This window comes from Vulpes vulpes, chromosome 5, assembly GCF_048418805.1.
Source record: "Vulpes vulpes isolate BD-2025 chromosome 5, VulVul3, whole genome shotgun sequence".
NCBI lineage: Eukaryota > Metazoa > Chordata > Mammalia > Carnivora > Canidae > Vulpes > Vulpes vulpes.
The window spans coordinates 129,198,340-129,212,931 of NC_132784.1; the positions used below are offsets into that span (position 1 = coordinate 129,198,340).

At 38.3% G+C, this 14,592-nt stretch overlaps 1 gene segment (V, D, J or C); it reads right to left on the reverse strand.

Annotated features, from left to right (window-relative positions):
• Positions 1 to 14,592, reverse strand: part of LOC112908570 (T-cell receptor gamma chain C region C10.5-like) — a 45,754-nt gene that overhangs the window by 8,874 nt on the left and 22,288 nt on the right. Inside the window, 3 exon segments of the C gene segment in view lie at positions 765 to 890; positions 2,866 to 3,195; positions 7,930 to 7,990. Of these exon segments, the coding sequence occupies positions 765 to 890; positions 2,866 to 3,195; positions 7,930 to 7,990 (517 nt within the window).

Sequence of the window (14,592 nt, forward strand, 5' to 3'; positions counted from 1 at the left end):
ACTGTGGAGGGGGCTCATTTGGTGGCTCTCCTATGAAGGTAGATATGGGGGTGTCTGTAAGGCTGTGAAATAGCAGACTGCTGTTTGTGGCTGTGTAGTCTGTTCAGAGTGGAAAATCAATTCAGACTAGAATGAACCCACAAAGGAGCCCAGAGGGGATCAGGAGTAGTTGGATCAGTCTATTAATGTTCTGTTTTAGGTACTTCTTCCATCTTTAATTTTTCATTAGCCTTTTGCAATGAGTCAATCAAATAACTTTGAAATATTAAACATTTTGGAGGATTCTATTTAATTGGATAACTCTTGCTTTTGAGTGCACATCTTAACGATCTGATTTAATTTGCAAGTTCCCCCATTATGGGCATTATATTTCTAGGTTATCATTGCCCTGAGGTCTCGCAGCAGCTTGGCCTTTATCTACATGGATGAAGACTAACTATACATGAACATTAGTGTATGAGCAGCAGGAGATGATACTGAGTTCTGGCCACAAGAAGACTCTGTGTGCACCAGCAATTCTCTGGAATATTACTGAAGTTTCCATCTGTGAAACTTGGTCTGAAAGCTAGGTGCTTGGCTCTTCGCCTGTTCAGTTGGACTCTGTGCAAATATCCAGCGCAATGGGGCCTAGAGCAGACACGCTAGTAACTGAACACAGGCATAACACTCTGCCAGCCCAAGCTGACCTGCCTGTCAAGCAAAGCCAATTAGATTAGGAGTCAGAACACAAAGTAAATTAGAGCTTGGAACCAGGGAGAACTCACCCACAGTGCTTGCACCAGGTGGGAAAGATCGTGAACTTAGAGGGCTCACAGTTACCACCTCTGTGTTTTGCTTTGCCTCTGAATGCCCTTCGGAGTCAACATCAGATTCCATCCTTGCCACCAAATCTGTTAACAAAAATCAACCAAGTAAATGTTTACAGTCTAAAGGCTCTGTTAATCAACCAATTTATGAATCACACAGCATTCCATTTAGCAAGCAGAGGGAACTCCAAAAACTATAGGGAGAGGAAAGGTTTTTAAGAATAGGCAGGAGGTGGAAAGGGAATATTTAGCAAAGAGTTCATTGTTTTAGGCAAAGTCACCCTGCCAAGGGGAAGGGAATGGGTCAATAAGGACCTTCCCGGGGCTGCCCAGGAAATTCCCATTTTGACTGATTAAAGATTACTCTTAGGGGGGGGGGGGGCATTGAAATGGCATTTGGTTTAGGTAGTAAGTCTAGATTTATTGCCTTGGGGCCATAAGCTAAGTGTTGCCATTTGGGTCTGTGGGTTTTTTTTTTTTCCAATGCTCCAAGAACACAAAGACTTACTTCAGTAATTTAGACTTGTATATAGCAAAGCTCTTCAAACATCTTATTATGTGCTCCTTCTCCACTGCTTAAAAAGTGCTTATCAACCACAAGGACAAACTAAAGTGCTTCCTACTTATGGTCCCTTTGGGGCCTTGGTCTGTGATGTCAATGCCAGGACTTGACGTTTGAGTCTAGTGAGTTAGTGGATCAGAGCAGGGCCAGGGCACATTGAGGCCATCTGCCCTCCCTATCTAAATATGACCAGTGTCTGCCCCAATGAGGCATTTTGGACAAATGCTTGAATCACAAGTGACCCTGGTTGATTAGGAAAAGTATATTCACTTGACTGCAGTGATCCTCCTTGGGACAGTAATTCATCCTGCATCACTTCCAGTCTGGCTCACACTAGAATTGCAATAAAAGTTTGCTTAGCAGTATTACCAATGGTAATAAATACATTCATTGTGTTGGATGGAGAATGTTAATATACCTTTGCTTCATTCAGTGTTTACTTACTAAATTTCACCTAATATCACCTATGCTGATATTTTAATTTGAATCTGAAAAATTCAAGACCATACTAAAACCTCAGTAGTCAAATTATTATTTCTGGTTGAGCTGTGTTTCGGCTCCATGAGATCAACAGCATTTTGTCTCCTATAACTCATTGTTTATGGGTGATACTTTGAGTAGAGCAAGATTGAAGTAAAAAGTATTTTGACTGCTACGTAGAGCCTTCTTGAAATATGTATAATTGTTTTTATTTCCTGATCAAGTAAAGTTATCAAAAGTGGACTCCCTTGTGTGTTTCCTATGTGAGAGGTTGCTAAGGGCTTTCACATGTACTGTTTCATTAAATCAAGACATGATGGTAAAAAACATCACTGTGGGGCAGCCTGAGGGGCTCAGGGGTTTAGCCTTCAGTCCAGGGCATGATACTGGAGATCTGGGATCGAGTCCCACATCAAGCTCCCTACATGGAGCCTGCTTCTCCCTCTGCCTGGGTCTCTGTCTCTCTCTCTCTCTCTCTCTGTGTGTGTGTGTGTGTCTATGAATAAATAAATAAAATCTTTAAAAAACATCACTGTGACATTAATATTTTGGATGCTAAAGCTGAGGTGACAAAGGCTAAGTAAATTTGTCCTTTTCTCTTTCTCTGTAGGTTCCAAAACCCATACTGTTTTTAAAAAGATATATTTATTTATTTCGAGAGAAAGAGAGAGAGAAAGAGCGAGAGCATATGTGGGAAGGGGCAGAGAAGGAATTTCAAATAACTCTGTGCTAAGTGGGGATCCCGATACAGGGATCCATCTCATGACCCTGAGATCATCACCTGAGCTGAATGGAGTGTCAGATGTTCAACTTACTGAGACTCCCAGGTGCCCTTAAAGCCCATACTATTTGAAATCTACGGGGAAAGAGCAGAATATATATGCACCATGAAAGGCAACAACATTAGATAAAAATTTCTAATTGCTTGTTTTCATTAATACTTGACAGAAAAAAATAGGGTTTTCTCTTTGAAACAAAGGGTCCTGGGAGGTTATATTCCTATTTGTATGTACATACCTTCATTTATTGAAGGAAAAAGAATCTCTTGATTAATCCCTCCTCTATCACTCTCGTGGTTGACAATACATTTGTGTTCTTTATCCATAGACACTCCAGTCACGGTCAGCCAGCTGAATTTCATGTATGTGTCCTTAGTCTTCATAGTGTTTCCCTGCTGGGATTGCAGAACTGTTTTGTCATTCTTTTCTTTCCAATCTACCTTGATAATTTCAGGAAAAAAATCCTCGAGAAGACAAAGATATGTTCCAGCCTTATGGATTTTTATTTCAGAAATCGAAGGAAGAAAAACTGTGGGCTTGGGGGAAGTGTCTTCATTGGCACTTTTATCTGGGAAAAAAATGGAATAACAATAAAAACATATTGAGAGAAACACAAACATTTAGTGGTTTGGAACCACCCAGCACATAGTAAAAGGAAGGAAATATTGCTGTAGAATTAGTGTGTCATGGCCCTTCATCCACAGTGGTTTATGACATACTTATTTTCTTAGTTTCCACAGGAAAAAAAGGTTCTAGTATGTAACTTGCCCAAAGTCATAGCTATTAAGTGAAAGAGTCTCAACCATAACGTGGAATATTTTGACACAATATACAGTCACTCGTTTGAATGGGAATCTATCGAGTTGATCTTTTAGTTACAAATATGGATCCCATACCCTCTTCTGAGTACTGGAATTCTTCACCTTGATTTCTGATTTTATAGAACATCTCATTCTTGCATCTGAACCACTGCAGGATTTTGTGTAAGGCAAAGTGTATTGCTTCACCTCCAAATTATTTACAATGCCTTAAATTTAGAAACAAAATGTCAATATTTCCAAAACTTATCTTTAAAAAAAATTACTGATTATTTTCAAAAATGTTCTTATAGAACCCTAATCAAGTAATGCACTGGTCAGATTTTTGTTCTGCTTTAGGAAATGTTCACTAAAAGTACTTTTTATATTGGAATTTCATTTGAAGTTGTAGCCTGAGTGAGAAGACACTGTATTTTGAGTCTAAGCATCCCTCCTTAAATTTGAACCTGCCCTACAAGCCTGCTGAATTTGTCGTAGTACCCCTCAATTTTCTTTCATTTCAAATGCTGAATAAAATTATATGTCAAAAGTTATTGTCAGAGTTTCTTGCAGATGGGATCAGAACTTCCTTTACTAATGGGAATAAAGTATTGGGGATAGCAATTGGGCCTATGTCAATCGAGCATCGAGATTCATTCCTTCGTTTGATCCTCATTGAAAATATGTCTTTCACACACCAATTAATAGGGAATCACTTGTCTTATTTTATCCAATGATTTTTCAGGGTTCAGAAAACCAAAGGAAACCTAGTAAAGCCTAGTAACATGGGGTCAGTTCATGGAACTGCTTTGCCTGTCTTGTCCAAAGCAAATGTCATATTTTTCCCACCAACATCACAATCATTGAGCATTCCAAGCTCTCAACAGTAATTTCTACCTCAAACTGACTTCCGTCCAGATCATGTCCAAAGTTTGGCTTCAAACTTCTAGTTTTCCTTCATGATGGACTAACAAGATCAATGGCTGGTTGCCTGGTCCTCCAAACTTCCCTATTGTCACATTAGATCATTAGGCTGTTACCTGCCTGACCAGGTCTGCTGAAGGTCACCATCTATAAGTGACATTAAAAGTCATGATGCCCATAGCGATGTTGCAATAATAGAATGAAATGCATTTACTTAAAGACCTTTTCATCCATTTTACAAATTGGATGTGGAAGGCAATGCCCACTGTATCACTTCACAGTCCTCCTAAAGGACTCATGCTTTGAAGTCTTTTTCTCATTTTATGGTAGGAAAAACAAAACATATTTGAAAACTTGGTGTGCTTCATTTTAGCAGTTACTAAAAGGTTGTACTGCACTACGTTTTTCTCCTATCTTTGAACATTCTACCCTATGTTTCTAGCCAGATACATGGGCCTTTTTTTCCTCTACTTTCCTTAGTGCTTTTGGTCTTCCATTTGTATCTCCAGGCCTAACTGTACTTGTGTATTTTATTTTAGGTCTTCTCAAGTAGATTTTGGAAATCGGAGGCATAAATAGATGAGAAACAGGTTGTGCATTAGAGCTTGTTTCTTTTTCTGTCCCAGAGCTTGATAGTTCAGTGAGGTCTACCTTGAAGGTGACATGAAAAGTGGCAGAAGATATTTGCAAATCACACTCTGCTATGTAAACAGAAAACATTCAGGATCAAACATGCGAAATGTCAGAGCATAAGATGAAGCTTTTGTTCCCAACATTATGCCTCATAAAGGTTGCCTTCTGTTTTAGTTTGAGCAATTTCTCATTTCTAAAGAAGCCCTTCTAATACTCTATTTTGCAACCATGACCCTTGGATAAGATATCAACCTGAAATACACTCATTTGAAGCTAGTTATGGAGGTAATACTGGTAAAAAGACAATAAAGACTTTTAATAAGGATGGTAAATATTACTTGGGACTAAAGTCTCTATACTTTATGCTGATATTGTAAATATATAGAATGACAGAATGACTTATTTTGTAAGTGGATAACTATCTTTTCCATAAAACATCTAGTGACATCATCATAAGGGTGTCACCACTCAGAGCTTAAGATGATTCAGAAATTTGCACTAAAGTACACATTTTATTTTTTCAAAAATTTTACTTATTAATTCATGAGAGATGCAAACAAAGAGGCAGAGACACAGGCAGAAGGAGAAGCAGGCTCTCTGTGGGGAGCCTGATGTGGGACTCGATCCCAGGATCCTGGGATCATGACCTGAGCTGCAGGAAGTGCTCAGCCACTGAGCCACCCAGATGGCCTAACGTATACATTTTAGATACATGTGAGAAGTCTGAATAAAATTTTTATTGAAATAGGAGGGCAAAAAAAGTATTTCTCAAGTGATATTCGTAAAAAAATAATTTCTTATTTGTTCCTATATTCCAATGAAGATATAAAATACCAAACGCGAGTATTTGAAGGGTACCTAGGTGGCTCATTTGGTTAAGCATTTGCCTTTGGCTCAGTTCATGATCCCAGGGTCCTGAGATGGATCCCAGTGCATTGGGCTTCCTGCTCAGTGGAGTCCGCTTCTCCCTCTGCCCCTCCCCCCAGTTCATGCATGAGCTCACTCTCTCAAATCCCTCAAATAAACAAAAATTAAAATCTTTTTTAAGAAGGTGAATATTTGACCTGATATGTATATTACTGTAATTTTATATATTCAATATAAAAATTCTCCGTTGTTTACATTCACACGTTTCCACTGAAAAGTGAGGGATCAACTTATGTTGATGCTAAGGATATATGTAGTAATTCTTATTACGTTCTACTAATTTTTAGAAATATGTAACAATGAGTCTTAGAAATTGAAATTATTTTTCAAAAACTGATCAATTGTTCTAGAATGACCTGTAGACGAGATCATAATTAATATATTTTTCTGTACTCCTGATTTTAAAAGAATTCCACTGAGTGATAATTAGAAGTTGTAGAACTGACTTTTTTTAATAAATGACCATGTCCCAACCTATGCAGTAGCTATTTCCATATTTAATTTCATTGATATCCACAACATGCACTTGAAATGGTTATTGCATTGACAGAATGAATGGATGGAAATATAGCAAATGTTAACAGAATAAGTGTGATTACAGAACATGAGAGATTTCTAACTCTGGGAAACAAACAAGGGGTAGTGGAAGGGGAGATGGACTGGGGGATGGGGTGACTGGATGATGGACACTGAGGGAGGCACTTGACGGGATGAGCCCTGGGAGTTATACAATATGTTAGCAAATCGAACTCCAATGAAAAAAGTAAGTGTCATTACAAATTTCAATACTTTGTTTTTTTCTTTTTTCCAATTTTTCCCTAAGAAGCATGTATTAGTTTCATATTTTTAAGAAAGCAATTACCAGTGAATCAAAATTTATTTGCTGAAGGATATTTACAGAGAAAGCGATAGACCCAAAAGTCCGTAGTCCACATTTTTCTCTGAACCACCCTCTCCTTAAAAGTATTTTGTTCAATCTTGTGAGTTACATCTGTCAAGTTTTTAATTAGATTGTTAGAATTTATATTGCAGTCAGTTGGAAATCGGAGAAGGACAAACAGTGTATGTTCTCATTCATTTGGGGAATATAAATAATAGTGAAAGGGAATATAAAGGAAGGGAAAAGAAATGTTGGGAAATATCAGGAAGGGAGACAGAACATAAAGACTCCTAACTCGGGGAAACGAACTAAGGGTGGTGGAAGGGGAGGAGGGCGGGTGTTGGAGGGGAATGGGTGACGGGCACTGAGGTGGACACTTGACAGGATGAGCACTGGGTGTTTTTCTGTATGTTGGTAAATTGAACACCAATAAAAATTAATTAAAAAAAAAAAAAAAGAAAAAAGGAGACCAGAAAGTTGCTTTTCAATTATGAATTCATGTGGACCTATGATCACAGCCACTAAAGGCATAAAAATATATCATTTCTTCTACTTTTCCAGTGTTTCACCAACCTTGTGAAAAGACTTTGAAAATGTTTATTGGAAAAGATTCTATAAGGTAGCAACAGCCCAGTGAAATATTGTCCCTCATCCTGGCAAAATTTCATCCCTAAGGCTAATGCAGATGAGCAAATTTACTAGACTGAATTTGGAAAAAACAAACCCAGCTTATGACACTCTCAGAGATGTTTGTGCAGTTAAATATGTCGATACCTTATACAAATCCCCTATAAACAAAATCGCAAGTTCATCAATTTTGTCTTATTTTTCTCCACTGGTTATTTTTGGAATCAAATAAATAAGACACACAAATTTTCATAAAAATCTTTCAAAGCAGATATTGCTAATGGACCCCTTGGGGGACCACCATTGCTCTAGCTACTTAGCTCCCTGTTAATACCCTCCAAGCTAGCTTAGTATCAACTACCCCCAGGACTGGGACAGAGTCAACCACCTCTCCCAGCATCTCACTGCTACTGATGACCAAACTGGGACCAAATCCTAGAATTCAGAGCCAGTACCAGCACCTAGTCTGCCTCCCCTCCCTACCTCGTACTGAAGAATTTTAAAAAAATTTTACCTGTAACCCTGAGAATTGTGCCAGGACCAAGCACTTTGTTGTACCAGCCAGACCAGTAGCACTGTCTGAAAAGCTTTTACAGAAATATTCCTTTCTGCCCCTTATAAAATTTGCCCATATTTTTCAATATTTATATAAATATATATAAATAGGCCAGCTAACATTAAATAAAGATGAATTTCAAGCAAAATCACATTAGATAGGAATGTAGTGAAGAATGGATGAATTAATCCCTCTCTGCTTGGGCAGTTTGGGTCTGTCTGTATTTACCATCTCACTCACAGGTATTGGACAGTCTGATTTTACCGATTCTCATCATTTCCTGAAACATCTGAATCTTTTTTCTTAAAAGGTTTTCATGTATCATATCAGTTCTTTTCCTAGAGTGTAACTTACACTTACTACTTCTATGATTTTAACAGAAGGACAAAAATAGAAGCAATATATTTGAATATTTACTATATGAAATTTCAATATTTTATAGGAATTTTTTGTTTCTACACATTGAAGGTTGGATATCTGGTTTGATTATAAGGTTAAGTTCTTTCCAGAATTTAGTCCTCACTGATAGGAGGTCGAATGTGTTGTTAGGGAATGTGAAAGATTAATGATGATCTCTTAACTTATATCTTCTGAAAGACTGTTCCTTTGAACTTGAAATTACCCTCACAAGTTCCAGGGCATTGATTTAAAATCCTGTTCTGCTCATCAAACTATCCTATTTGTTTTGGTCTTTCTGCAGTTGTCCAGCATGAGTGGGAAGGCTAATCTGAGTTACGCAGCTAGTCCTGCATAACTCCTCCCGTTCTTCTGCCAACTTCGATAGTCCTTTTTTTTTTTTTTTTTTTTTTTAGAAATACCCTAAGTATCATATTGTTAGAATTTAATAAATACATATTCAACATGACTTACTTAATGTCTTGGGAGGGAGGAGAGGCAATTTTGGTGCTGTGATTAGAAGCAGAATCATTATTTTCTGCATGAGGAGTAAAACAAACTATGAGCTATTACTAGTTAAACATTCAACTACATAGTCTATTTAGAAGGTCAGACTACAAAAGAGTGTAGATTTTGAATAAAGTTATGGCTTACTGTTTCTAATAGCATTTAGTGGTATAAACCATGCCCTTTGGAACAAATATCTATTGAGTCCCAAACTTTGCCATAGTAACTAGCCATGTGAATTTAGGCAAATAGTTGAACTCTCTAAGCCTCAATTTCTCCATCAGTGAAATTGGAATAAGAAAATCCTCTACAACATTCTTAAGGATTGAAATAATGTACAGAAACAGAGGTATTTGATTCTCAGTAAATATTAGCTAAGGTATTATTGTCTTTAATCAAATGGTTTGGGGCATCTTTATCAAATTTTTCACTAAACATATATAAAAATTTTATAAGAAATATGTATTTACTATATAAATTAAGAAAGCAAAAGAGCTCATGAATCCCACATTCTGTGTCTCTGGCAGTCACTGGCCAAAAAACATGGCTCAATCAGGCCACAATCTAGAATACATACCCACTAGACTACAAGCTTATGAGTGTTGGGACTACATGTTGTGCAACCATGTCCTTCTAGTGTCCAGCATAGAAACTGTCTTCAATAACTGTTTAATGAGACAATAAATGAACAAATGAGGATGTAAACCATGCAGACAGACTCTCTTAATGGATTCTAGGTCTGAAATGGTTCACTGAGCTCACAAATTCCATTAAACTGGTCCATCTCAAGGCAATATCACAATACTCACAATAGCACAAATTGTGATTACTCTCAGCTGACCTACTAAGAAGCTATATTCATAAAAATATGTTGATTTATGTTCTATAGTCATCCACTGCTCCATAGTCACTCAGTGTAAGAGTTAAATTTTTGCACTGCTCTTAAAGATGAGCTCTAAAGCAGTCATACCTGTTTTGCAGGTAACTAGAAAAAGGAGTACAATTTGCCAAGACAGGAGCACTATTAATACTAGAGCTAGTTCATCAAAGTGTTTCTCACTGAACAGACCATCTAAAAGAAAACCACCTTGAACCAAGAGCTTACACAAATAGTTCACAGACACAGTCCTAGAAAGATCTTAAATTCAAGTCTGCATCTGTACTGTTGTGTGTATATTTCCTAAAAGTAGATTTTCAATCTTCTTGCAGCAGGGAAGTAAAATAACTTTATGCTCAAGTGTTTTTATCACCATATATAGTGGCCAGTACCTGCAAAATTGTTGTCCATATGCTGAGAAGGTCCTACATTGTTTTTTTTTAAACACATCTATCAATTCTTCATTTACAGGATCAAAAAAGAACAAAGTTACTTACAAGGAGGAGTTACTATAAGCCTAGTACCTTCTGTAAATATCTTGATCCAGCCCGGTTAGAGGTTATCACACTGGTTAGAGTGTCTACAAAAACATCAACGTTCTCCGGAGCTTCATGGGAGGACCAGAAGGTAGAAACCTTGCACTGGCAATTTCATCCTTTGAGGTCATTGAAAGTAAGGTTCATGGCAGCTGATATTATGTAAGTCTTCCTCAGATTAATTGAACCAAGTGTCTGTTTTGATGGGGGCAGTAAACACAGAAAAGTGCTGATAGAAAATGGGGACAATGGGAGCAAATAAAAAGAAAGAGAGAGAGATAAAGAGGGGGAGAAAAAGGAGGAGAAAGAGAAGAAACAAAAGGAAGGAGAAAAATATGAAAATAAGAAAAGGAAGCAAAGAAAGGAAAGGAAGAAAAAGAAGTGCTAGGGACAGAGTGATCAACCAACGACTTTTCTAAATTACCAAGAAAGTGTTCAGAGACTTAAGATATTTTGATTTCCAGGTGTTCAAGTGTGTGAAATTGCTCAGAAATGCATCAAAGGAAAAGCCCTTTTGTTCTCACAAACACCAGGCCTTTTATGTCAGCAATGTGGGATTGCATTTCAGAAAGAGGATATGCATTAGTAACTGAAAAAAATGATCATGCCAACAGAAACATACTGCAGAAATGTGAATAATGGTCTCCATCTCCATTTTTCAGTATGCCACTTTTACCATTTGGAAACCCTAATATATAACAAGCAAAGAAAAGAAATGAGAAAATAATTCCTTGATGAAAATATTTTCCTGGAATGAAAAGAAATTCTAACTCTTGTAGAAAAATAGATTCCTCATTAAAACCGAAATTAGAAAACAAACCCAGTTCTCTGATTTGTTTCAACAGAAGCTTCTTGGAAGCTATTCCATGAGCTTTGGAAATGTAGAGCCCTGCCTCTGTGGATATCCAGCTTTGGACAAGGCATTTGGATCCCTGGCTCCCTACATCCCCATTTGCGGAGTGGGCATGGGCTATGTATGTCCAAAGGCCCTTCCCTATCCAACAGCTAATGATTCTGTAATTGAGAGCAGGAAAGGCTCTGCCGTGGTTTCTCAAGTGAGAAAAGAGTTCGGGGTTAGTAATGGAGAAGGTATTCTTACAGGTCCCTTCTGATTTCATGCACCACCTTATGAGATCCCAGCAGCCTCCGTAGCAGGTGGATTCATCAAACTTGATGACATTGAGGATCATCACTTACAAGACTCCGTTGTCTTTCTTATTCCTTGTTCAAGCAGGAATTGGGCTAGAATTGCTTGTAATCTTGGATGAGCCATCCAGGATTTATTTCAAAGTCTCTCCCATTTTTTATCGATACTGCTGCACAATGGCCATCACCAGGGAAACCCTCGAGAGTTTGCAACCTATCTGCAAGCTTCTGTCTGCTGTTCTGGTGAAGGAGACTTGATCCTTAGAGAATCTCAGCTTGCTATCTTTATTTGAAAGCCAAAGGAGAGAAATCAGTGATGCTTGAACAAGTTGACAGTCGGCATAAAAACAGTGAACAGACAAGAAATGAGTATAGTCAACCAAGAAACTCAAGTGAAAAACAATTGTACATCCATGGATTTGGCATTGCCCCTGACTGGTCAGAATTTTCTCCAAGAGGGGGCATGAATGAGGACTGGGGAGGCAGTGGCAGTCCTTGTTCTTCAGAGGCAAAACAGGGGAGGAAGTTTGCTTTAGAAACAAGAAAAGAGGGTCACCTGGGTGGCTCAGAGGTTGAGCATCTGCCTTTTGCACAGGTCAGGATCCCAGGGTCCTGAGACCGAGTCCAACTTCAGGCTCCCCACAGGGACCCTGCTTTTCCCTCTGCCTGTGTCTCTGTCCCCCTCTGTGTCTCTCATGAATAAATAAATAAAATCTTTAAAAAAAGAAGCAAGGAAAGATTGTTCATTGTTATTTTTATTATGTTTTGGTGTAAAAAATTACCAGGTTTCTAAAAAACCTCACCCAAACATTCATGTTATAATCATTCCAGGTGATCTCCCTTTGGAGGGCAACACCTTCACATTTTTCCTTTAGGTTTTGTTTCAAACATACCTATCCTGGGACGCCTGGGTGGCCTAGTGGTTGAGCATCAGCCTTCAGTTCATGGCATGATGCTGGGTTCCCAGGATCCAGTCCCGCATTGGGACCCCCACAGGGAACCTGCTTCTCCCTCTCCCTATGTGTCTGTCTGTCTATGTGTGTCTCTCATGAAAAAATTTTTAAAATCTTAAAAAGCAACCAACAAGCACACCAAGGATAGGTGTATCCTTACGGTATTTTTCTCTTTCAGATATAGATTTTTCACTATAGTTGGCAAGAGTGTATGAAGTTAAGGCTATCATGAAAATTGGAAGAAAAGACTTATTATAGTATATAATGAGATGATAATCCCACAACTTTATGCAGAAATAAGATACATTTTATAGATCAGTAGTTTGAAGAAAGTTCACAAATTTAGGGGGATGTTCACAATTCCTGTACTTTTTGATTTAGATATTCTAACATTACTATGCTCTCTTGTGAATGAAGAAAACTCTTGGAGGAAAACAATCTTTTATTTTATTACCCCAGACTCTTTTCCTATTCACAATTCTTAGGTTTGTAAATACAGCAAATCTTACTGCTATTTAGAGGATAATGTAAGATGTGACTTTCCAAGAGTCCCCGAGTTCCTGTGTTAGCTGAGGTGGTTCAGTAAGGCAGGTTAGTTGTAATGGGAAAGTGTTGACCCTGTGCTAGAACTGTCCTGTATGGAACCTCCTTCAGTCCCCAGAAACCATATGAGCAAGATTTAGTGACTTTCCTGGATGGTGGTGTCAGTGAAGTGGCTGAGCAGATATTCAAACCTGGGTTTATATCACTCCAAAGGCTTTGTAGCTTCCAACATTCATTCATTCGCTGAAAGTCAGCACCCCATTGCTCACACTGGTATGAATTCCTTCCCAGGAAGCTTTCATTGGTGAAGAGTTAGAGAAAATTCACACTTCCAAAGCCAGCCTAGAGGTAAGGATAGAAGATAAAGTGACATTGGATCATTTGGGCTTAGATTAAGTAGTGAGGAATTAGACTGGACTAGAAATTCATTGTTGCAATGTTATCAGGTTTCAAATTTGCTGTTGTCAAAGTTCAGACATTCAAAAATCTTCCAGTTCCACTTTGTCTCTTTTATTTAATTTAATTTAATTTAATTTAATTTAATTTAATTTTGTTTTATTTTATTTTGTTTTATTTTATTTTATTATTTTATTTATTTTGTTTTATTTTATTTTATTTTATTTTAGAGTCTTCTTCTGCTCCTTAGAGGAAGTCTGCCTCTTGGGACTCTCTCTGATCTATTCCACTATTACTTTTATTCAAGGTTTGCCAGCATGGTAGTGAAAGGCCAGGGAAGGAAACATCCTCTGATATTTCTCTTAATCTTAATTTTAAGCTGATACAGTGGAATTGGAATTGACTCTTAAGGATGTGGCCTTCACAAGTATCCTGCCTGTTTTCCAGAAGTGGAATAATTTCTTTTTTTTTTAAGATTTTATTTATTGATTGATGAGACACACACACACACAAACACACACACACACACACACAGAGAGAGAGAGAGAGAGATACAGAGAGACAGAGAGACAGAGACACAGGCAGAGGGAGAAGCAGGCTCCATGCAGGGAGCCTGACATGGGACTCGATCCTAGGACTCCAGGATCATGTCCAGGCCTAAGGCAGGCGCTAAACCACTGAGCCACCCAGGGATCCCAAAGAAGTGCAATATTTTCAATCTTTGTCTCCTCTCCCAGCTGCAGGAGGTACCCAATTACTGCAGGCAGTGGTTTGATGCCCATCCTAAGGCACTGGAAATCTTGTTATTTTCGGATATAGCATAGATGTGTGAGGCACAGCTCCAAGTGGTCGCCTCCTTTGCCTTCCCTCAACTGCAGTGGGATTCCACTAGTGCCCTCCCTGATATGAAGTCTCTTTTTCCTGCAGTGGTGATGGGATAGATTCAGCTGGTTGGAGTTTAGCCATATTTGTTGTTCCCCTCTGCAGCATCAAGGGGGAAGCTCTCTCTGGATTGTCCCTGATAGTACTTGCAAGAATTTTGTGAGGATTCAAGAGAAGATGCTTAAAACTACTGGGAAACACTCTTTATATGGTTCCTAGGGGTTCACCCTCTCCCACTAGTCTACTGAGCTCTTATTATTTCATTAACAAATTCAACTTTAATCTGTGACCAGGTGAATGTGTTTGACAGGATCTGTGCAAGATGAGTAAATGCTCACCTCCTGTTCCTCACTACAACTGCTTGTCTGCCTCTAGTTTTTGTATA